Raw genomic sequence first — 26,519 nt, forward strand, 5'->3', positions numbered from 1 at the left:
GTACAGAGTCATGTCACATTTTCACTATAGATGTGTTATATACAGTGAAACACATAATACACCTCCACCATCAGAGCAGAAAGACATTTTCAAATACTGTTGATCAGACTTGCCAAACAGCAGGGGATGTAACACACACATACAGACCTGTGTCTAAACAGCAGGGCATGGCTAGTGTCTGCCTGTCCCTGTTTGTTCTCTGTGTGACATACAACAGACAGAAGGGCAAGTACAGGCCAATCAGTGTGTGTGTGTGTGTGAGTATCTGTGTGTGTGTAAACCATTTACAAGCCCTACATTAGCTGCTGTCTGCCTGTCACATGCTGTTCAGCTTGTGATTATATTGGAGCAATTAACGACAGAGACAGCGGGAGTAGAGAAAGAGAGATTGAGCTGTGATTATATGCTTTTAAAATGAAAAAAAAAAAAATATATGTGTTTTTTCATTTAACTTGAAAACATGTTCAATAAAACCATCAAGTTTCCCCCTTGATATGATGTTTGGGGCGTTTTGGTCTTGGAAAGAACATTAATAAAAACTATTGAATGATTATTAATACAAATCATACATTTGTATACATAAAGAGCATTAAACTTTTAGCGCTAAGATTAGCATCAATTTATTTTCCACTTACATTTTCCATTTCTGGACACCGTCAGCAGGTCTTACAGAAAAGTCTTCTTCAACCACTCAGTCTTCCTCCTCTTCATTCACTTTTTTAATACCGTGTTGGTTGTTTTATCTTTTGTTGATGCAGTGGTTTGTATTGATTGTCATTCACTCCCACTTGCTCGCAGAGTGGTGCCAACAATTCGGACCACTTCAGGCTGGTTGTTTTTGAATCAAATTATTAATGTTTTTTTTTTTTTTTTCCCAGCCAGAACACAAAAACCACAATCACGTCAGAGACTCCCACAAACCACCTACTTTGATTCATGGGGGACAGTAGTCCAACTGATGCATGAATATTTGACAAAAATAAAATGTCAAAGGGTGAAATATAAAAACCTGTGGTCTTGAATATCAAGGCTTTTTTTCACCCACACAGTTTTAATTTCCCACACATTTGCGGGACTTGTTTAATTCTTTCGAGCTCCTGGTAATGCTCTGATGTTAGCACTTTGGCATACACTGGTTAAACAAATGAAAGCAGGATGGATGCAAACAGTTTGTTATAAACTGCGGCCTCCTACAACATCTGCAAGACTAAGTATATCAAAGGTCGGAAAAGGTCCATGAATTTGAAATATGGCCTTCCTTTTCTTGATTTGGCTAAATATCACAAAATCTAATTCACAGCAGTCACTTGTCTCATTTTCGATCTGCCGATGGCGCTGCAGTGGATCAGTCTTTCAAAGACTACGCCTTCATAAGCTGTAGTCTTTGGAAGCAGGTGGCTGACCGATGAAATGAGATATGATACTAGGTTTCTACAATCAACTCTAAAGTCACAAAATAACAAATTGTAGCAGCTCTAACACTTACCAGTGGTAGGTCATAGAGGACTGTGCACAGCTAAGAATCACTGCACTTGGCTGTTATACTAAATACAAACCACTAACAAAATATGATTCTTATAATCGTCAGTTGTTAGTTTAGATAGAGCTACTTTCACTCAACACTGCACTGTGTATGATTAGGTGTTAGCGTAGAGCGCCAGAGAAGAAGATGCACTGAGACATATGCATGAATTAAATGTGACAGTCAAAAATGGGGACAATCTCCTGGAGATTTTATATATTCAGATATTCAGTGAGAGAACCGAATATATTTCAAACTTTCTTTGTGTAATACTCTTCATTGAGTATTACAATGCGGAGTGAAAAGAAGGATAGGCGAGAAACAGTGAGAGAAAGTTCAAAGAGATCACGTGAAAAGAGCTGAGAGTGATGAAAGACTTAAATTATCCCTGAGAGAAAGTTAAAATGAGGGTGAAAGTGTGATAGAGGAAGACGTATGAGAAAGACAGAGAGAGAGAGAGAGAGAGAGAGAGAGAACAAGAAGGAAGGAGAGCCTGAGGCCTTTCTCTCTCTCTCGTTCTCTCATCTTCCGCAGCATCATGGGAGTCAGTGTGCTACATTAGAAAAAGGATCAGCTGATAGCCTACATCCACCGCTGGCCTGACTATGTTACAATACTACAGCCCTGCATTACTTTAAGCAATAATCCAACAGAAAATTGAAGGTTCAACAATACAGTTTCTGATAGATGCTCCAACATTATCATTTCTCTGAGTGTGGATTCAAAAGAGGAAATCCATAACCGTTACAAATTAGGTTGAACTATCTGAATACCATCGAAACCGCTCATTTCATTTAACATTACTGGATTGCAAAAAGCTGAGGCTTGACAGAGTATGCTGCAGTATGCAAGCTTTTAACTCGCTACTCCACAGGCTTTTACCCAAATAGCTTCAAATAGCCCTCAAACAAACTCAACAGACACTTTAGTTCATGTTGCTGATAACAACATCACATCCAGAGCTTCCCTCTCTGGTCATTGTGTGTATTTGTATGTGTTTGCAGGTGATTGTGTTCCCATTGCTGCCCTTCTGTCAAGATTAAAGGCAGCTCTCTTTGGCATCAAGGGGAAACAGTAGAAAGATGGCTACTCAAGTACTTTACAGTAATCATGGTCACACAAATTGCCAAAGTCCTGACATCACTTCCAGGTTAGCCACTGTTCCACTAGTAGCTGTTTTTGATTTGTCCTCAGCCCAGAGCAGCTATTGCTTTTTGTGTTTCTTCTTGTATTCCTCAGCCTGCTTTTCCCTTCACACCTGCCCTGCATCCAGTCTCATTAGCCCTGCCCTGCTCCCTGTGTCTTCTCCAGCCAATCGGCTCCTAGCCGGCCCTTGAGTCTTGCCACCTGTTCCTTGTTGTTTCATTGGTTCAGTTTGTATGTAAGTCCTGGTTTTTCAGTTCAGTCTCGATGGAGTCTCTGTTCGGGGTGTTCTGCTCTGTTCAGTGAGGCTCAGTTTTGTTCTGTCCTGTTCAGTTTTGCTTTGCCTGCACATAACCTCTATTAAAGAGTATTCTTCAGTTTCTGCTGCCTCCTGTCTCCTGCGTTTGGATCCATATATCATATATGACATATATATATGTCATATAAGACCTGGTATATGACATATATATATATTTGTCATATATCTTTAGTGTCCACCAGGGTGGAAAATTGTCTTCTGCTCGCCAAAACATGAAGATGCACTACACATGATCTAGCAGCTCAAGAGACAGATTTTTTTTGTTGGTGGAGACCAAAACAGAGCTAAAAGCTGACTAAATAATGAACTTATATCCATCAGATGGTCACAAACACAACTCCAAATAAATACTTATTATGCTCTATGTCTGCTTTAATGTTTTATTTTAGGGTGAAGACCTGGTTTTAGGGGTAGGTCTAGGTTTAGGCTTAGGCATGTACCAGTTATGGTCAAGATTAGGGCAAGTTTCCAGGAAATTAATGTAAGTCAACACAAGGTCCTCACAAGTGACAAAAACAGGCATGTCTGTGTTTGAACATATGAAGCATATGGCAGGCATGAGGGCTTTTTTAAATTTTTCTTACTGTATGCAAAGTCATAGATCTTTACACACACACACACTCACAGGGGTCCTTTCCTCCCTGACAGTCCGTTCATCCAATCATGGCTCGACAGGGAGATGCTTGTCACTACGGAGACAGGCAGCAGGGCCACCAGGGCGCTGTGGCATAGCTCGGTCCTCCAACATATAGACAACCTGCCATTGCTGATAGATGGGAGAGTGGATTTATTTCTCTCTTTCATCACTGGACTCACTCTTTCCATTTTATGTTTTGCCAGCTGCCTCTCGTCTGTTGCTCTTTTTCTGTCAGCCTGGCCGTTTATCTCTCTGTATTGGGGCTGATATTAGTATAAATATTATGTATCAGCGTGACTTATCAAATTATTGATATTGGCCTTGTATTAAATACTCAATAATACTAAATAGCTGACATGTAAAGCGTGTAATTAAGGTTTAGTTGTCAAATTTTGTTTATTCATTTTTACAGTTCAATTTTGCTCAGTAATGTTCAATATTCCTAGAGTTTCCCTTGATTATATAATAGGTGTGGTGGGTTTTTTCTGTCTTAAGAGCTGCTAACGCTGAAAGAATTTCATTAGTCTGCATTTCCATGGAGAGTTTTGGTTATGATCTTACTGGTATTTTGGAGGTTTTCCACCCTGACAAGAAGAAAAGAGAGTGTCTTTGTAATTTGTGTTGTATGAAAAAAAGATGACTTTTAAATGATTTTGAATAGTGGAACAAAACGTTAACAGCGTCTCCTCTGTTACTCTTCCCAACAATCCATCTATGTATTATCAGTGACGTCACCATAACCTCACAAAAGAAGGAACGCCTAATTAATCTTAATCAGTTGAGCTGCCCCCATAGAACCTTCATGCCTCCGTCTGCATCAGTCTCAATTCATCTCGTTAAAAACCTGCTATTAGTCTCAACAAACTTACTGACGCCTCCACCTTCCTCTCCATGCAGGAAGCACAGGGGGAGTAAAACGATGAATGATGAATACAGATACATGGATAAACACTGTGAAACAGTGTGCTGAGGTGTCTGTCTGTGTTTAGATTTCAAACATTAAAAAGCACATACCCTAAAATGGAAATAGTCTCTGTAATAGTCAAATATATTTAACTACAGAAAGAAAACCTTGTGGTTATTTGCCACAGAGAACATAAGTACATGTAGGTTTCTACATAGGTTTCTAGTGGTTCATTTCAAGAAACATTTTACAGGTTAGTGCATTATTCTGCAAGGAAAACATCTACTTTTCAGCCTATAGAGAAACAGTATCTAGTTACAACTCTTAAAAGAAACAGTATAGAGATTTTAGTCTCAAGAGAATAATTTTTATTGTGAAGTCTCCCAAGAGAAAGTTCCATTTTTACTACTGGTTTGGTTTGGACAGAAGACAGAAGTTTTCTTGTAGATATAGTGTTCATGGCCAGAGACTATTTAGAAATCAGCCTCCAGAAAAAGAAAGTTATATTTATAGTAGTAAAAGCAGTGGATGTCAGTCTGGAGGGAAATGCTAAATCTGTAGAGATAATGTCTGTAGTTTGTAGTCTCTTGGGAAAAAAAAGTCGTTAAGATTTTGAATATGTTCACACACAAAAAAACCCAAAACAAACATGATATGGAACTAGGATGATTTGTTTTGGAAATAAGTGACTACTATCTCTCCCCAGTTACATATTCTTCTGTTTAAGAAAATTATTACTAAATTGAAATACAGAATATCTTGTTAAGATGGATGGGATTGTGCTTCTGTGCTGCCTCCACATTCTGAATTTTCTACTGTAACACTCACTGCAGGGGTTGAACACCCAGATGTGGGACCACACACACACACACACACACACACACACACACACAATATTGGGGTCAAATGATAAACTGTCAGCCTTCAACCTGTAGGTTCAATTCCTATGGCAACCAGACAACGGTAGCTTATGACAGCTCAGTGATATATGAGGAGATGGAGGTAGAACGCACACACATGTACGCACCAAATCCCACCGCTGATTCTCTACTGTCACATTCCAGGTCGGGAAAAGCTACGAGGGAATTCCCAGCTGCAATTCCCAAATTATACTCTTATTCTCGGGATCACGGGAGAACTCAGTGGGGTCGGATCCCACAGGACTCAAATAGACATGCAAAATTATGTATTATTTATCTGTTGCATAATATTAGTGCATGCACACATGCATTATATATACATATAGAGTACAATTACTTTGCAAAACACAGAGACAGAGCATTTGCACAAATAAAAACACACATGCTACATGGTAAGGCTCTCTCTCAGGTTCCCACATTTACTCTTTCTGCATTATCTATAATAAATATGTGGAAATAAAGCTAAACAGAGCTACTGCATACGACCAGTCTCTCTCCTTCTCTCTACACACACATATAGTACATGTGCAAACAAAATTAGTCTACAGGGTTTTGTACACTTTGCAGTTTGAAGACCAGCTTGAGGGTAAAAGCGATGACAGAAAAAAAACGCTGTCAGTGCCACATCATAATACGCAGATGTGACACACAATTCTGTGGCCAAAAGGTCTTTAAGTGCCACAATGACTATAATCATCTTTATGTGTCTGTCTGTGTGTGTTTGTATTCTCTCTGTTATTTTTATTCTTGTGCAGAGTGTGATCTTAAAGGAATAGTTCGACAATTTAGGAAATGTGCTTTTCTTGCTGAGAGAACGAGAAAGAAGATTGATACCATTCTCATATCTGTTTGGTAAATGCATGTTTCATGGTAAATAAGTGTCTCATCACTGCTCCTAGTTTAGAAATAGTCCTGTGAATAACCCCTGTAAAACCACAAGTTAAACAAAAAACATGTAATGTGTGAATTAGTGACCTTTAGAGTTGCTACTGGGCAGATTTTGACACATTTGGACAGAGCCAGGCTAGTTGTTTCCCAATGCTTCTGGTCTTTATGCTAAGCTAAGCTAACCAGCTGCTGGTTAAAGCCTCATAGTTACCATAAATACATGACAGTCATATCAATCTCCTCATCTAATCCTTGAAAAGCAAGCAAATAAGCATATTTTCCAAACCGTTGAACTATTTCTTTAAGATTGGCCAGATCTCACTTCTACGTGACTGGTTTAGGTTTAGGGATGAAATCAGATGGCTTATTTTAGGGTTAAGGTTGAGTCATTAACATGTCGCCTGTCAGCTTTTAAAAGAAACCGGAGGTAAGAGTGGAAGGAAGCAGTCATCCAGTGGTAGGCTTATTACAGCAGTCCACATCTGTTGAGTCAGAGTGTAACTGAGGTCACCAGAGTTTCTGGCACACATTGAAAGATTTCTCCCTTACCCACCATCATACACGCATACATATCATCACTCACCTCTTATCACACAATGAACACTTGCAGATCTTTTCATGAGAACAGTTTATTAGATCGGGAACTGCAGTACAATCAAAAGCTCATTCTCCATTTCATCATGACATTTAAAAAAAATTTTGGACAAAACCATAGGTAACTTGGCGCCTACAGGAACCAGATTGTGTTGTTGTGCACAGTGTGAGAGAGAGATGGGAATCTGAGTCACACATGGCTGCCGGTAATTTGGTGGGGGGGGGGGGCTCCTGCACACCTACATGCCTTTGTAATATGTTTAGAAGAACATGCAAGTTCAAGTTCAAGTCACACACACACCTCCAAGACTTTTATACTGTTTGACTAAATTTTAAAATGTGATTAATATATCAGTGTGAAAACATTACTGCAGGTCAACAGGCTGAAATATTTAAAAAAAACTGATCTGTTCATATTTTGAAGGACTGCCCGAGCCAATGGCAAAGCACCAAATCCAGGCACAGTCCCTGGCAAACTGGGACATCTAGTCATCATGGATTACATGCAAAACTCATGTAGTGACACGACAAGGCTTTTCCACCATCACAGAATATTGCTTCCTAAAACCTCAGTCCATGATTGGTGTACAGTGCACTTTCCACAAAACCATAAGCCTGCTAATGGTTTTTATTCAAATGGAGACCATGTAGACCCTGCTACAGTACAGGGTGGGTGCTGTGCAGCAATCGCAAACTGGAGCTTTGAAGCTGGAAAGGTAACAAGACAACAGAACCAGTGTTTCCCCTATATGCCCTCAACAGCGGCGCAGCACCCCTGCTAAATGATGATGGAGAGAGAATGGGAACCCTTATCATGTATGATCGCAGAGCGGCCTCTGCTCTCTGTGTTGATGTTTGACTGAGGGTGGGGCTCAGCTCCTCCGCACCCACACACACACACAGAGTGGACAGCAGAGCAGAGAGGCCGTGGTGGAGAGTGAACCAGGTGAAGTGAAAAATGAAGTTTTACATGAGTATGTGTACGCTCATTACTGTAATTGCAATAAAACCTTTGTGCATAAAAAAGCCAATAAGAGTAATTTATCAAACCACCTGTTCAACAAGCATCAACAAGCAATATTTTTAATTGCTTTGTCCAGTGTCCCATCCACCAGTGGTATGTTCAACAACAACGCACTCATTCAGCTAATAGTGAAGTGTTATAAACAAGCTAAAATGAAAGCTGCTGTAAATGTTTAGCTTAGTTTGATATGTATATTAAAACATTCTTGTAAACTTAGCTTCTGGCTGAGACAACAGCCCCCCTCCGAACCAGCCCCTCCTCTCTCTACCAGCTGTACCTGCAGCAGTAAATCACATCAGCAGCAGAGGGAGGAGGACAGAGGACAGGAAAGGACTGACTGATGTCTGTGTTTTTCCAGTATTTTGATGTCAGGAATATTATTTATTTTACTGACATTTTAGATTTGTTTCCATTGAGATATTAGTGAGTTTATATAGTGACTTTGCTTATGTAAATATTACTGATCCTGCTCTTGAAATAATATTTAGTTATTTAAAATCAATTCTAATCCTGTTCTGAATTAGGATTACTTCAGGACATCACGCCTACTTCTTGCTAATGTCTGAATGTACTGTGAAAAACTACAACCTGTGTTGTTTTTTATGTAAATATTGTAATGATAATGGTCCAAAATGATGTGAAAATGTATCGTTTTTAGTCAAAGTAAAATCAAATTTTATTGGGGAAGAACTGTGTTGTGACATTTCATTTTTTGACATTTACTACACTGACGCTTATCTGTACCTCCAGAGCCCTTCTGGTGTCAAATGCTCCTGTAAATTATCACACACATGAATCTGTGGACATGGATAAACCTATCTGGAACAATTTCAAGGTAGTTTTAAGTTATTCTACTGCCAATGTGTGCAAATACGAGTCCTGGCGCCGTGGGCTCTGCATGCGCACAACAGCACCGCTGCTGAAAAACATCCTCGGGGAAACACTGACAACTGTGAAGAAATCACAGATTTTAGTTCCCTGCAGCTTTAAAAATCTCTAAGCTGCCTCCTTCCCTTCATCTAAATCCTCACTCATGACTGAAGTGGATTTAATAGGTGAAATCAATCAAAGATCAGAGCCTGGATTCTCCTGATCAGCCTGTTTCATTGAGGGGGCATGTGGATGTAATATATTTCCAGCTTTGAACACTACAGAGAGACAGAGAGAGAGAGAAAAGAGATGAAAAAGAGAGACAGATGAATCGGTATCAGATCTCTGTAAGCCAGGGATTCTGCACGCTGGAGCTTGTGCAGATTAGCTTACACTGCAGCTGCTGCAGCAAGAGTGGTTGTGTGTATGTGTGTGTTTGTGTGTGTGTGTGTGTGTGTGTTCCTCACTGACCTGCACTGCACTGAACCAGAGAGCATGGTACTCGTTGTGTGTGTCCTTACTCTCCATGCAGCAAGTGATGCAGCTATCAGAAGAGTAGGGATTCTGTGTGTGTGTGTGTGTGTCAGTGTGACTGCTATCAGATATATATCCCAGCTAAGCTCGAGGCAAGACTCACTCTCTTGCATCAAATCCATTGCAGTGATTCGGGCCACTAAGCACCACAAATCAGTTTAACTTCCACTTGGTTATCACAGCACTCGGCTCACCTAACAGTTTGTCCTCAGACATCCCACTTCACTCCGCTACCTTTGTTTTGTTCATCCTAGATTTCATCCTTTTCAAGTCATATATCCACATAAGCATGTTTTGTTATCAGTGTAACATTGAGTAGTTGCAACACTGGATCACAAGTAGAAAAGCCAGCAACTCTAGAGAGAATAAAGATTTATCACTGAAACTGATGTGTTTCAGCATGTGGGCTTCATGAGATTTGCATACAAAATACCTCATCCAGCAGAGAGTCAGAGAATATCCAGCTTTGCATTAAAAGACACACTGTATCATCTCACAGTGACTTTACAGCTCCACAAAACTCACTTCACATCTCATGATTTTTTGATGCACAAAAATCTTTAAAACATTTGATTGGGAAATTTTTTTACATCAGATTACACCTTACAAATCATTCACAAGATTTCCGCATGACCGGTTCAGCATTCAGTCCATTCAGAAACATAAATTAAAGCTGAACTAAACTAAATAAATCAACATGAAGATTCACAAGTAAAACAGAATATCAAGAAATCACTGACTTAATGGAGATACATTTAAATGAGTCGCTTAAGAACGTAAGTTTAAACTAAATTATTCATCAGAAAAATAAAATGAGTTCCGTTATTTCTATGACACAGTGTTGAAAATGTTAGAATTGCTAATGGCTCCACATACGATGTACAATATGTCTTATCGGTTTGAGCGTGCGTACGTTTTTGAATCACTTTTCAGTAGCCTAATGCTAATTTAGTATTTCTCTGCCGCTCTCATTAACAAAATATTCCCTCAGCAGCCTGAGTGACATAACAGACAAAGAGATTTGGTTCAATGAGAGAAATGTGCAGTATTTAACTTATTATACATGTTATTGAAGACTCTCTCAACTAATTTTCTCAGCTTTGTATATTCAAAGACAAGCAGGACCTGCTTTTTTTCCCTTATTTACATTCATTCAAACTCACATGTGGAGCTGCCCAGGACAACTGCTGCTGGACACTGGAGCAGCTAAAGAGATTCATTATTAAAAGGGCACCTCAACAATAATTATTGACAACTCGCCCGCCCCCACACTGTCCCGGCTCATTCAAAGATTTGACCTGGCAACCTTCCAAATAAAAAGCCACTCCTCTATCCCTCTAGGCCACTGGCAACGCATTTTTTATCATCATTTCATATCTTTCATCCCCCAAGTTTTTTCTCAATCAACCCAGGAATCAAACCTTATGATTACCAGTCCTTTGGGTGCAGGAACTTTTAGTAAAAACTTTGATACTCTAAATGTGAGGAGCTCTAATCTTTCATGGCAAACCGACAGAACTAATATTGAACCATGCACACTTATTACTCATTGGCCACAAGGGAGTAGCAGGAAGCGGCTTGCTTTCCAAGTAATAGCGCTCGCTTCAAAGTGTTAAAACAACAATATCAACAAAGATTTGGCTCGAACACTAATTCAATTTGAAAATGGCTTGAATTTTAGAGAATTTTGGAGGGAAACTTCTTGTTTATCCCTACATTTCATCTGGATCTGTGGTTGAGATTATTTTGTAGGTTTAATGATCTTTCTTTCAATGTGTTGATTTCCTTTCAACTCCCCTTGCAAGAATGTCTAATACGTGTACTGTAGATCTTTCTATCTATCTAACTAAGTGCTAATGAGTGCCTAATAGAGTCATTTATTTTCCTCACATAAAACGAAATAGATCTGCAACTCCTCTGCAGCTGTGTATCAAGTCTGCAGCCAAACACAAGACTTCTTACATCATCTACCACATATGTACCAGCAATAGTCCAACATGGCCAAACATAGTCTCATCCTTTTTTGGAAAAGCTCCCCTTGTTGCTAACTGACCAGAACTATGCTGGCTATGTTAACATGTTTTGAACAGGGTGCATGAAGAGGGGGAGGTGAAGGAAAAGGAAAAAGAGAAACAGTTACAGAGACAGAAGTATTTCTAGATACCTTATGACCTCGATGACTTGAGAATCATCTTAGACTCATGGGGGGAAGGTATATAAAGACAGACGAAGCAGAATTCCAGCTAAGAGGTCCAAGCCGTCAGCTATCATGTGTGATTATATTGCAGCAGACTTATTGGTGCTGCTGGATCTCATTGTGGGCTGACATCTCTGTTTACCACACTGGAAGAAAGGGATGGAGTGAGGTGAAGAGGGAGGTAGATAGTGTGAGAAGTGAGGAACAGTAGCTAATTTAAAATATAAATCAGAGAGTTTCCCATGCAATAGAAAAGACAGAGCACAGAAAATGGTAGAAAATTAAGTGGAAAGAACAAAGCAAAGCATAACTGAACAACAGTTAGGGATACGATGTTGGGAGAAAAGCACATTAGAATAGTGAAACATACTTAAAGATGTTATGTAAATCTATTTAACATGTTCATTTTCGGACATTGGTATAATTATCATAACAACAAATAAGAAGTCACCACAAGAGCAACAAGCTCTGACATCCTCTCTAATGCAGGAAGCAACTTGATTCATGGGAAATGCAGTTTTAAGTTTGAGAAACATTAGCTGTATTAACAGCACTGGAATGATACATAAGCTACAAATTGTCCTCATTATGGACTCACTACATATTTATAGTGGATGTGCCAAATAAGTGGGTGTAATAGATGTAGGGAGGGATGAGGAGGGCAAGAGATTGAGGGTCAAGGGATTTTAAGTAGGGGAAGGAGTGAGGATGAGGAGAGAAGAACTGTGTTAGGAGAATGGGGTTAAATCTCACAAAATACAGAACAATATGTTGTAGCTCTGTGGTTTCGTTGAAGAGGTTGTGTTGTTTTTTTTTATTTGGTGTTTTGTTATTATTTTATTATTTGTTTCTTTCTCAGAGTGATTTCTCTTCATCTCTTTCCCTTGTTAGTCTTTTTTGCTCTGCTTACATCTTTTCCACTATCCAACTCTCTCTCCTCCATTCATTCCTCCACGGTTTCTCCTTTATCAGTCCATTTTTTTTTCTTTACCTCTATTGATTTCACACTCTCTCCTCCCCTGTCCCCTCTTCACTCTCTCTGTCAGTGCAGTACAATAAGCGGCAGAGAAAAAAGGAGAGAGACAGAAAGAGAGGCCCAGCAGAGCGTGAAATGGTCTGAGCTTTTACTACAACTGGCAGCGTTTGACCACATACTGCACCAGCCATTGCCGAGGTTACCCGCAGCAACACTGCACTAATAGAACGGTATGCTGAGCAAAAAAAGAAGAGGAAGAAAAAAGAACAAGTAAAGCTGGTGTGTTCTGCATGCGGAACAGGTGTTAATGGGAAAATTTAAAACATGCATGGACATACACAGACACACAACGGAGTTTGTTGTAGAAAATGCAGTCTTGCGCCTTTTCACACATGCCACGGCATTGCCGGATAGATAGATGAAGCAAGGGACAGCCCAGCAGATGGCGGTCATGTAACACTTATGGATGCCAACCGCCATAAAACTCAAAAGAAGAAGAAGATGGGGCGAGGCCGGATGTACGTGGTGGAAGACGTCTCCAGACTAGGGATGCCACGATAAGGAAATTTTTCCACTGGTTAATAAACTCGTAACAACACCGGCGTTACTGGTTACACCGGACATTTTACAAGATAAGATATTTGCCTATGATGCTCAAGATCACCGGACCGGATATATATATATATATATATATATATATATATATATATATATATATATATATATATATATGTAGGGTATGGACAGAGCAGAAACTTTCAGTTTACAATTGTAGCGTCTGTCGTCCGACTAAGTATTGACAACGCGCTTAGTATTTTACAAATGAGTTTTTTTAGTTGATGAATGTGGGGGCTGATATGCCAAAATAAACTAAATGGGTTTTATTTCTATGTTTTAAAAAAATAAAAACGACGGTGGGGGCGATGAGCAAGTAATGTAATCGGTGTGACTGAATACCATGTAACACCGACTACTGTGGCAGTCCTCCTCCAGACGTGTCTAGTTTCCAGCCATCCTTGGAAAAAAGGAGCTTGTTTGCAAAAAAAAAGAACTTGTATTGCTTATTAGATATCAAATCACCCACAAAAACGATGGCAAGGTAACTGTAAACAAGTCGCAAAATCAAACACATCATCAGCGGAGTGTTGTGATTGGTTCACTCGCTCCATGTGAAAGCGTCTTTTGTTACATATACATAACACTTTACATGCTTGTCCCTGCAATGTTGCTGCTTTCATTCACAACACAGCCGTACCAGCATTTCCCCTGAAATGTTACTAGGTCTTGAGGTGGGAAATTGGCAGTTCATATTTCCCTGAATATTGATCCCTGCTCCTATTCACACATGACCCAATGCAGGAAACGTTCCTGAACATTTCAGGGATAGACTTCATCTGTGAAAGGGGTTAAATCTCCTCTCAGGTTATGTGTTTAGCGTTAATAACACTAAACAAATTTCACCAAACTGTCTGCACATGACAGTATAACATCTTATAACAATGATCCATCAATTACCTGAATTAATAACAAACTTAACTTACTTTTTTTTGCAATATTGCCTTGGTAGACCTTGAATTGTGCTTCCCTTACTTTATAGTTCAGAGTCATAACCCAGAGAAAAACAGGTCAGGTGCAATAACTGGTTATACAAGGGCGTAGGACGAGGCATTGTTCTTAAATTCCCTGAATTGTTGGTGAATCTGATAAGCTATCCTTTAGCCAGTTTTTGTTTCCTAACAACCATCACTGACCATTAGCTTGCCAGGCGAACACATAGGATATATTCTCTCTCTATCTCTGTGTTTTGGTTCTCCGGCTGGCCATTGCGTGTCTTACTTGAAAGACATGACACACAAGGACAATATAACCCAAAAATAACCAAACCCAAACACAACCTTTACGTAAGAAAACAGCCCAAGCGCAACTTGAGCCTTAAGGGACCCGACAGTGTATCATGTTTCAGGTAGCAGTACTCTAACACACAAAGTTTAACACATACAATTGAAGTAATCCAGGCCAACAACAATGATACATCCGTCTCGCTTGACCTGCCAATCTTGTTCTCTCTCTCTCACTCACTCACTCACTCACTCACTCAGTCACTCACTCAATCACTCACTCACATACACACTAATATAGATCTAGACACATATTTGGCAGTCTTTCCTGCCGCTGCGGTGCCTCTGTGACTAACATGAAGGATAAATAACCCAGTTCCAATATCACAGGGCCCACTCGCCAAAAAATTAACATCATCATAATAGTATTAGCCTGCTCATAGTCATCCATTAAAACTACTTAGAGCAGACAGGCAGGCAGGGCCAGGGAATACACCAGCACTTTTATTAACGTGCTTCCCTTGTAGATAAGCACCGAGCAAAAAGCTGCACCACAGATGTGGAGATGCCACAGGTTTGAACCTGGCTCAAGTTTGCCTCATCTTCATCATCAAATTGCTCTTAATCAACCATGTAGAGTGGGTGAATGAATCTGACCTGATCTAAATGTGTGGATACATTGGTTAGAGTGTAAAAAGCACACAAAGAAAGACTTTCACACTGTATGTGTCAAGAAAGGTCAATTTTAAACATAAAACCTAATAATTATCTAGCTCTTGGCAAAAAAAACGCAACACATTAGGTCATTATATGGCTATTAATAATCTGATTTAGAACTTTTTGGTTAGAGCCCAACAATAAAGAGATTTGACACTACCCTAAGGCAAGTAATCACTGATTCTGCTCCTGTAACATGAAGCAAAGCACAGTCAGTCCTTGAAGTTTACTGCTCACAGTATGAGTCCACTTACTGCATTGTTTTACGGAATAATCCTTTAAGACTACATCCTCTGATAAGAGATCAAGCCTTATCTTTTGTCTTTTCACAATAAAAGCCTTAACTGTAAAAACAGCACTGACATATAGCGCATGTGTATGTGTGTGTGTGTGTGTGTGTGTGTCCTTCCTTTGAAAATCTGCCAGAGATTTATACCCACTGCTTTGTTTCAGCGGTCCCGCCTTCCTCTCACTAAGCCTTAGTGAGCCAGATCCACTGCTCCCGGCTACAAAGTCAGATGTCAGGAATAGAAAGAAAATCACCCTTCAGCTGGCTCAACCACCCATACTTGTTTAGGGGGCTGAATTCCCAAGCTGTGCATAGGAATTGTAAACCGAGCCATCACTGGAAAATTGGTGTGTGTGGCTGTAAACTGGGATGACCCTTTCTTCGGACAGCTGAATGGCCGGATGGCAGTGAGTTGTGAATAGGAAACGTGACACAGTCACTGAAATCATTGAGCGTTGTTTCCCGGAGGGATGACAGACAAGTTAGAAAGAAGTTAGATTTTGCTCTGCATTTTCCAGGAATCCAGGAATCACTTGTTAGTCACAGAACATGAGTGGCTCTGTTTGCTCAAAATAACTACCAAGATCTTAAAACCGGAAAGAGGAATTGCATCAAGTCATGTGACCCGGACCATTAAGAACTACATATTGTGTACATACAGTATGTGAGAGCTATCAAGAAACATGCACGTTGATTGATATCAAAATGTCATGGGTTATTCTCTTAACTTCACATCAAGGGGATTATTGCAAAATGACTCATGCCCTCTTGTTTGCACTGATAGATCAAAATCAGTAAACACAAACAATTAACATAATCAGAGGACACATCTGGCAGCAATAAGAAATAACAAGAAAACATAGTTTCCCATCTGTTCTCTCGTTCTACAAATTTCTCTCCTCCTCTCTATCTCTCCCCGCCCCAGACCACCCTCCTTCTCCTCTTCCTCACTCTCATATCTTTTATCACTCTCTCTAGCTCTGCATCTCTACTCTCTGTCTCTTTCCGAGTCTCTCTTTCTCTCTCCATCCCAGCGGTTGCCAAGGCAATGGTGTTTTGTGGAGGCAGCTGGTTAGGGCTCATTTGTCAAGCTGCTGACCTGCCCTCCCTTCTCTTCTCTTCGTTCTCTCTCTCTCTCTCACTCTCTCTCTATCTCTCTCTCTCTCTCTCTTACCCCTTTTCTGTTATTCAGTGTAGTAAAGAAGACTGAATAGGGTAATTTTCACAGTCATATATCCTGAACAATCATGCGGTACCACTACAAACGCCACAGAAATTGGGATATTCTAACCACATTTCACTGCTGCTCTCATTATGTTTATGGGAGTGCCCATTTAAAATGAAGGTTAAATTAATCTTTTTTTTTTTCTATTTGAGCAATAGGCCAGCAACAATTTATTGCTGTATACTGTGACTAAACAAAACAGCTACTGGGATTGCATAATGATCTTGACAAGGGGATTTTGCAATATTGATTGTGCTCTGCTTCGCAATAAAAAATTGTGGCAGCATGCCCGTGATAAAAAGCTGACTTTAACAGAAAGTGGGGTGAGAAAATGCCAAGACATGATGTCAGTTTCTATACTTTCTCTCCTCTTTCACATGCCACATGTTTACTATACCTTCTCTTAATCTCTCGCTTCTTCTCATGACTTCAGCTATTAATTCATCATCTACTTAATCTATTGATCTTTTTAAATCAGTTAATTATTAAAGATGTCACTTGAAGTAAAGTAATAAATTGGTAAGTCACACTCTGACTGAAGCAAGAACACCTAAGCATTTCTGAAGCTGCTACCAAAAGGATTAAAGGATTAATTAATTAACATAATGATAGCTGATTTGTTTTCTGTCATTAGACTACCCAAGTAATCAGCAGTACTGCACATGCACAGTTGCTGTCGCGCTCTCTCAGGCAAATGCACATGCACGCATACGTACACACAGTAACAGGTGTGAGTCTCCTGCCAAAGGAGGTGTGATTACCATGAACTCTGAAACATGAGAATACAAGCTTCACACCTCATAAGGAACAGCCTGTGTGTGTTCATCCTGCATACATGTGGGGGAGGAAAAAGGTTCACAATTCTCTGCCAGAACAAGCAGATATCAGTTTACAGTTTGCTTTGTGTTCAGTGCCACGGAAGAATTTATTAAAACAAATGCAAATCAAAGACACTACACGGGCGTAGACAATGCACACACATACAGAGAAAGAGAGAGTTTTAGAGAGAGAGAGTCCTTTCTAGCGGAAAAAAATGTGTCTCTCCCACAACACTTTTTATCTTCCACTGCAAATTAATTCAGTGTTTTTTTGTACTAATGATACTGCTGTCACAGAAGGACGGAGTGTATATGTGTGTGAATGTGTGACCCACAAACCTCATCAAGCCTCATTACCATTTAATGCCTCACTGATATGTATGTGAGGGAGTATAGAGTGTATACATGTGTGCATGTTTGTTTTTCTGTCTGTGTTTGGAGGCCTGTTCATATTACCATTTAGCCAACACGATAATATCAAATGTGTTCGCTTTTTACAGCTGGACACTGCTTGGACAAATCTAAAAACATGATACTGTAGTTTGAGGATGCATACACACAGAAACAGGTGGACAGTAAGCCCCAGAAGTCAGCTTTGTGATGCTGAGTCTTTTCATTGTCAGTTGGGATTTTAAAAGTCTTTAAATGAGTTATCATCGATGCAATGCCACGTCTGTTTGTTCGATCAGTCAGTAAAGTTTGTTACTGCTAGCAAGAACAGTTTTAAATGAATTAACTCAATAATGTAATATATTTATAAAACAACCTAGACAAAAAAGACCATCAAAACTTAAAGTGTCATGTAAATCCTCTGACACACATGACGCGCTTTTGCAGTGACTATAACAGCAGTTTGTTTAAAATAAGCAGAGGAGGACAGTTAACATGAGCAATGACAGTGATAAAGAAAAGAGAAACACCTACAGAAACTTGGGGAAAAACATTTCCCAATCCCACACACCCGACAATAAAATGTGTCGTAACTGTAATGTTACATCTGTCTCTGACAAAGTGGTTAGGTTTTTCCCCATTTTTGGAAATTTACCACCAACTATTTTACCAACTGCATGACTGGATATCTAATTTCATGAACTGGTCAAGCTGACTTATTGAAAGTGGAATCTGGTTAATTTTCCGAACATCTCAGCCAAGGTGAACCATAAGCTCTACTGAGATTGTACTGGGAATCATCAATCAGTGAGGCCTGTAGAATAAAATTCAATTTCTGTCGACAGAATACATTAAAATCCGCATCTGTCTGCACAATAACCATATTTTTATCATGCAGACACATGCACACTCGGATGAAAAAAAATGTATAATTGCACATGCACCCCATGCACACATCCCACACTCCTACAGCTTCTAAGCATGCACCTCTAAAGACCAATCTGTGCTGGTTATTGGAGTGTGAAGTCCCGGGCTGCTCTGTGTGTGTGTGTGTTTGTGTGTGTGTGTGTGTGTGTGTGTAGGAGGGAGAATAATTTGATTCTCAACTGTACCATGTTTCTCCACTGGCTGCCTGTTTATGGAAATTGAATAATTGGCTCTGTGTTTGTGTCTGTGCGTGTTTATGTGTGTGATCTCTGTATTTTCTACCCCAAGGGGTCAAAGAGTGAATACAAGTCAAAACCAAGCTATAGATAGATAAACAAGTGCGTGTCTCTTCAGGTTTGTGCTGTGTGAGAGTGTGCACAATCAGTATGTGTAGTGTGCATCCACCTGTACGCTCTGATTTCTCAACTCTTTTGATCTTAACGCTTCTACAGATGTAAAACATTGCTTCATTAATAACTAATGGACCATTAAGTGTGGGTTCAAGACCCAGTTTTACAAACTAACATGACACTGGACGTAAACTGGCTGTCCTCTTCGCTGTCTAAAAATAGTTTCAATGCAAAAGCAATGGGAAGAGGTTGAATTGCTGACCTATTTTGTATTAAGTGGTCTGGTAATTCCACCAGGACCATCCATAATAAAAAGAGCCACTAGGGTGCTGGAAGGTGTTCTGGATAAAACTGCTCATCCTGTGATGGGTATGATGATGCTACTTAGTAGTAGTGGATGGGTATTAGTTGTTATTGTTAAAGCAGCAGCACTACAGTGCAAAAATGTTAATCTTAACAAGTTATTTGGTTTAATATTCACCTTAGGTTAGGTACCAATGGGGTGAATCCCACCTGCTCCCTGTGCAGTTTCCCTTGTTTCAGCCATTTTAAAGTCATCATCTTTAAATGACAAAATACAGCAAATCATCAAGAAAAATATTTTTCATTCTAGCCTTGCAATGTGAGCCCACAATTTTCATTTCACTCACTTCTGGGCAAGTTTAGACATTTGCTTTGGACAGCCATCATTTCAAGAGGGCTGAGAAAATGCTGGACAAACAAGCCATTTGCACTGTTGAAACAAGTCGTCTTGTGTTACAGCCAGGTGAAATGATTCCACATTGAAGAACTTTGCTTCTGGATATAATAATCAACTAAATTACTTGTTAAGACCAACATTTTTGCAGTGTTTTATTGGCTTTAGAGGCATAAATAGTAGTTGATGTAGCAGTATAAGAGTAATAGTAACACTTGTAATGTATTAGTAGTCACAGCTTAAAGGGGACCTACTGAGCTTTTCCTTATTTTCAGTCATATATATAATTTTATAGTGTTGGATGTTCAAGTGGCCGACATGTCGAATAACGTAAAATGTAGAAGTAATCCCTGTGAGCAAAAACCATCAGCTTCAGACTGCTCTGAACACTCAGTTTCCAACAGTTTTTTCTACTTTCAGCCCGAGCTGACATCAGCTCATGACGTTGGCTCTTTATACGGTCATCTGCTCCACGCACAGCGCGCAAGTTCACTGCATGGCATTTTTCCATTGTTTTGGGGCTAGTTACACCAAGCCATGACACAGCACTACAAAGTAAAATAAGTTGTCTGCAGCTCTTCATCAAACATCATCGTCACTGTGGCTGTTTCTGCTTGTACTATTCCTCCCTGCATTATCTCTAACTGATCTGCTGAACAACGGGCTCCAAATATCTCCATATGTTGTTGTTTCGACTGGTTTTAGCGCTACTAATGAAGCTCTGCTAATTCAATGACGACACATTTCGCTTCCTGTAAATTCTTCACAATCAAAGTCTCCTGTTATTTAGTCATTTAAAAGCTTTGAATTTGAACCAGAAAAGCAGGAAATGTTGGGTTTGCATCGGCGGTAACTCAACACGACTCTGATACAGCTGGTCCTTGGTAGCTTCCAGAAAGCTGGCCAATCAGAACAGAGTGAGCTCATCTGGAGGGGGGCCTTAAAGAGACAGGAGCTAAGACTGCGTGTCAAGAGAAAGAGGCTGAACTGAGGGGCTGCTTAAAGGACCAGTATAAGATAAATACTGTGAATCATGCAAAGGAACTCTAGTGGAGGCCAAAAATAAAAATTTAGAGCTGGAAATGAGCATAATAGGTCCTCTTTAAGTGGTTGCCATAGTAATTGTAGTACTAGTGTCAGTGGTACTAAGCTGTGTGAAATACATAAAATGAAAAAAAAGAAAAAATAGTTGACATATGACTGTCAAAATGTGGCATCTGTACTGATGGCATCTGTACTGGTGCAGTGTACAACAGCAGGCTGAATAGCAGTATACATTCACAATCACAAACATGCAGGACTGAACTGGTATTTTCTGTGCCACACTGCAATGAAGACAAACAGAAAACAGCGCTGTGCACTTATCTGCTCTATTCCTGTGTCCCTATTCCTATCTCTAAAACACACACACACACACACACACACACACACACACACACACACCTTTCCATCTTTCATAGAACACACCAGACAAGCCCTCACAAGCTATTTCAGAGACAAATTGCACAGCGCCACTAACGGACAGGCAGAAAGAGAAGGCAATGGGATAGAAGAGAAAGTGAAATGGAAAAGAAGCAGGGACAGTGAGTTAACTCCAAAACTTTTAGAGGTCTAAAACTTTTCTCTTTCTCCCTCCCCTTCCTCGTTCATTCCATCATTCTCTGCTGTCCCTCTTTTCATCACTGCCTCCATTCACACTCGTTCATCTCTCTACTGTACCCTCCCTACACCTCTACCTCCCTCTTCTTTCTCTCTTTATCAGAGAAACAGAATCAGGGTAAAGTTAGCCTGGAGGCAATCCTATTTAGATCAGCTATTTTGTAATTCCTTTTTTCTGCAGCAAAAATGTCCTCTGCTTTTCCCTGAAGGGACATACTCAGGGCCCCGGCAGCTCATTTATGACACATTCTGTGTATATCTATGGGAATGCATATTATATAATAAAGAGAAAAAAGCCCATTTCTGGACAAGTGCTACAAATTACTTTAGGCTATAAATGCTATGGCATGCGGCAGTTTATTCAGTGACTCTTCCTTACTGTGTATCTGTCCTTATTGTAATATGTTTGTTTACTGTCTTTGAAGTTTGCATCAACAACTCAACAAAGTTTATGTCTTTTTTCCACAGCAGCCATTTTTAACTCACATCACATTAAAAGTGTGAAACTTAACCCACAAGACAAAGCACAGCCCAGCATTTTCTGTACCTATTGTATGCCTCTAAAGCTGGGAAACCAATATGTATCATTTACACATTACAAGATTAAAGATAAACACATAAAAAGGACTCTAGCAAGTTAGCAGAACCTTTCAAATATAGCTAGAGGCTAACAAGCGCCTCAGCTAACTTCCTTGTTAAATTCCCCAAATTTCCCAAGACTTGTCTTGACCTCCTAATGTGATCAACTAAACAAATGCTAAATTTAGGCTAAATTAAATGTAGTAGCTTAATGTGTGATTTAAAGAACCACACTTATAGTTTTGCCTGTTTTCCCATAAACTGAAATCAGTTTTAAATTATAAGGTCTGTTTGGTTGATCTTTTACCTTCCACAAATCCAAAGGTTCCAGGTAATTTCATGAAAGTCGAGTTGTAGAGTCTTGAAACATGCTTTGTTTTCCTAAGTCAGTTATTTAATTATGTGTGGTAGCCTAATGCAGTTGCAAATACAGAAGGGACAATAGGGTTTTGAAAGTTGTCATTGCTGGTGCTTTCAAATGCACTCCGACATCTGATACTTAGGAGCCTGATCAGCAACATTTTTAAGAAACAACTAAAATTCACATTATCTTTATCACTAGGTCCCTGTTTGCTTTTTGTCTCCTAGGTTTGGTTTTAAAAGGATTTTTTTTACAAGAAAATAATAAAATATGATGTTAGTCAGCAGTTACAACACTAAAACACGTAAAAATACACCCATGATCCTTTAATATCAGCCATTAGGCAATTTATATTATGGCTACCAACATAAAAAAAATCACCAGAAAGGATTTAGAGAGGCAGTTAAAGGGGTGGACACATTATGTGGGAATCAAACTTGTGAATTTGTGGCCTCTCATGGAAGAAATGCACTAGTACTATAATTTACAGTCACTTTGCTCCACCACTGGGTCTTTTTCCTAAGAAACACACACAAGCATACACACACGGTAACCATGATAGCCGGAAGGACAGTCCATCATTTGATTCGGACAAAGTGTTATTAAAACCCACTTAGCCCTGGCTGTGAGAGCTATAAGCTATGGAAACTATGCAGTCTGCTACAGGCTGAAGACACTAGCCCTGCAGACATCTGCTTCAAATCTGACCAAAAACAACAGAGTGAGACAGAGTAAGGGAGTTTTAGACTGCTGTTACTAAGACAGCATCTCTCCCATACATTCATCATGACGGAACACTTTGTTTCATGTCATCACAGCCCTTCTCCCATCTCAAACAAGCACTGTAAGGAAACTTTTGGTTTCTAAGACAAACTACTGCAACTAACAACTAAAGCCTGCCAGCTAAAAACAGACAGAGCTCCACATCTCCTTCCCAAAACAAGTCAAGTCTAGTTTATTTCTATAGACTCAAATCCCATCCAATATTTAATTAGCTTTACAGACAAAGCAGTAGTTCCCAACCCAACCCAAGCTCTTTAAGAAGACAAAGACCCCCCAAAGTAATGTAGTAAATTCAATATTGTGAAGTCCAAGGACCTGTCCGGTTGAGTCCAATAATTAAGTCCATAAATATACTCTAGCCAGTCCAATATCAGTTCTTGACATCATTCAAGTTACCATGGTGTGACAGGGTGAGTAAGAAGGTCAGTGGGTCAGGACTGGTATGGATGGTCAAACTGGGGTTTAAAACATAATCATTAAACCAATACTCTGTGATAATTGATTGGTCCAAATGGTCCAAGGCGTTCTCCAAGCCTGCTGACAACTCCCATAAACTAGCATGTGGCCTAAACAGTAAAACAGCCATTTGCTGAAAGCTGTGAAGTTTATTGTATTCGCACTAAAGCTACAAGCCTATAGGCCACCAGGAGAAGGCTTTACTGTTAACAGTAATTTGTGGTGACATTGTGAACATGCCCACCCTGCCATGTGTGTATATGTGTGTGAAATAAAGAGAGTGGGAGAGAGACCAGTAGCCCACCTTAGTGTGCATATTACAGAAAACAATCATTTTGCGAAAAAAAAACACAGTACTCCACCTTGTTGAGGTGTTTTGTGGAAAACAGCAATTTCACCTCTCATTGTGAGAGCATGAAGCACATGAAGAGTGTGCGTGTGTGTTCATTTATAATGTGTGCATATACTGGTGTGCATGTGTCCATGTCAAAACAGGTTAAAAACATTGCAACAAGAGCAACGCTGAAAACAGCTTTTCAACAGTTGCATGGTAACAACACACGACCAAATGAGCACTTCAACACAGGCATTCCATTTGACGGTGCTTAATGAAAGCACAAGATCCATATCAAAACCAGTCGCAAGGACAACATATTCGGTGAAACTGTTATCTAACAGAAAGATAATGTACCACAACTGATATTAACAGTGGCTATGAATCAATTACATACTGATATTGTCAACATGAACCTGTAAGAAAAGAATATTTGTACTGAAGGATGCATTTAGAAATGCATTTATAAGAGAGCCTGTGTGCACTATAATGATACTATGAGACTGGAGTCTACTGTTAACAAGCTTAAATCAACAACCAACACAGTTGAGACAATTCAGCATACAAGAATATATTCTAATTACAACATCAGCATTTACCTAACGCTGCTATTTAGAACCAGTTACTATCATTTCTGTAGTACTGGCAAGGCATGAAAATCACTTTGATTCTGTAACTTTGGTATGTACATATTTTCTGTAATAGTTTTCACAGTTTTAAAGAACAAAAGAGTAAAGAGAGTAAATTCTGTTTGGTTTTGAGCCAAAGTGGTCAGTATTTGGCTGATAGCTGGGGCTAATTCCCCACACTGTTAGTGGGCCAAGATGGAGAGTACAGCAGCTGACTGTCACCACTGTGGTAAAAGGTTCCCTGAAATGTGGTCAAATAGCAATCATGGTCTCACCATAAGTCACCATCAGATAATAAGGCCTTTGGGGTTGTCTAAGAAGAGCTTTGAACTGTGGCCACGGCATTTCACAGCAGGAATCCTCAGCGGAGTTTCAAGTTCTTTTCACACAGGAAAGACAACAAAAAAGCCTCTCGCTGGCTGCATGAGTGGTTGCTCTAGGATGTTCTCACACAGGGTAAAGACACCTAAAAGGGCAAATGTCATTTAAAAAAAAAGCCTCTGTGCACCCAAATTAAATTGACTAGATAAATGTTCCTCCTCAGCCCCTGCTCCTTATTGAATTCTTGTACTATTTGCCAGCAATCAGCTCTTTCTGGTTTTCTCTTAAGGACCTTGCTTAAGGAAACTGCAATAGTTCTCATTCAATTCCCCTGTCCTGACATCCCCTCTACTTTATATTCAAACCATCAACTGTCCAACAAATAACCCAGTTTACCCAACATCTTGGCTCTTGCAACTCACAAGCTGAACCTATTGTGCTGACTGTACAGCGATACACGTTGTAAAAATCTATAAAACCCACAGAAGACTAAAACAGCAGCACAACAGAATCCAAAGCAAAGATGAATGAACAGACTGATGAAGATAAAAGAAGAGAACAAATGAGTCAACATAGAAAATAGAGACAAGGTAAAAAAAGTATCAAGGGGTGGGGGGATTGTTGGTTTCGTCGAGTCCCCTATGAGCAGTCCACCTCGCCGCTCATCGTGATCACACTCACACTCTCACTTTCTCACATCATGAGCAATAACATTTGCAACATCACACTGGAAAATATTCATGAAAAACATGCCCATAATGACAGTGAAGCTAATATACATTTACAGAATAAGTTTAAGTTACTCACAAGATCTCATCGTTCTGAAATTCCAGGATACCATGAGTGTCTTCAAAGTCCTCTCCGTTGCCTCGTGCTGTTCCCTCCACGGTCTTGTACGGCAGCATGACCACGCCACGAGCCCCCGACGTTCTCAGCACCTTCACCTCCATAATGCCAACGCTCTCACTCACATGGCATACAGGCTCCTCAAACGTAAAGATACCGGCATGGTCGTCATCAAAGATGGTAACGGTTGCTGTAGAGGGTAAGCCGAGACAGGCCACTGAGTCCACGTGATTAGCTGACTCGCCTTCCTCAGGTTCCTCTCCTTCTGACGTCAACACCTTCACATTGGAAAGGTGAATCAGGAAGTTTTCATCCTCCTCAAAGATGTCATCGTCAATGATCCCAACACGGATCTCCTTCATCGTCTCGCTGGGCTTGAACACCACCACGCCTTCTGTGAACTCGTAGTCCGAACCAGCGTTGGCCGTGCCGTCTTCTGTCCGGTACTCCACAGAAATCGTCTTGCCCAGGTCGCCGCCACGCCTCACCACATTCACCGCCACTGTGCCACAGTTCTCAAGGCACTGGTAGGAACCGGGCTCAAAAAAGATCTTAGAGATAGGGTCGTTATCACCAGCATCAGAGCGAACTTCATGCATGCTGACAGCCTTTCTTGCCTGATCGGCTGCATGTTTCTTCAGGATGTTGCCAGCACCTGTCATCAACCGGGTGGCCTGGCAGCGGTAGAAAGCACGGCTCTTCTGCTGCTGGCTCAGAACCTGGTAGTTGGCAAGCTCAATAAGTTGCTCCACCTGGTGAGAGAAACACAAAG

General features: G+C 40.1%; 1 protein-coding gene across 1 annotated transcript in view; it reads right to left on the reverse strand.

The window, feature by feature from the left end:
- The window catches only part of slc8a1b (solute carrier family 8 member 1b), a 144,252-nt gene that overhangs the window by 97,998 nt on the left and 19,735 nt on the right, over nucleotides 1-26,519 (reverse strand). Inside the window, exon 4 of the mRNA XM_042434413.1 lies at nucleotides 25,709-26,499. Coding sequence (XP_042290347.1) covers nucleotides 25,709-26,499 — 791 coding nt within the window. The remainder of the gene's footprint in view (nucleotides 1-25,708; nucleotides 26,500-26,519) is intronic.

Source organism: Thunnus maccoyii, chromosome 14 (genome assembly GCF_910596095.1).
Source record: "Thunnus maccoyii chromosome 14, fThuMac1.1, whole genome shotgun sequence".
NCBI classification, from domain to species: Eukaryota; Metazoa; Chordata; class Actinopteri; order Scombriformes; family Scombridae; genus Thunnus; species Thunnus maccoyii.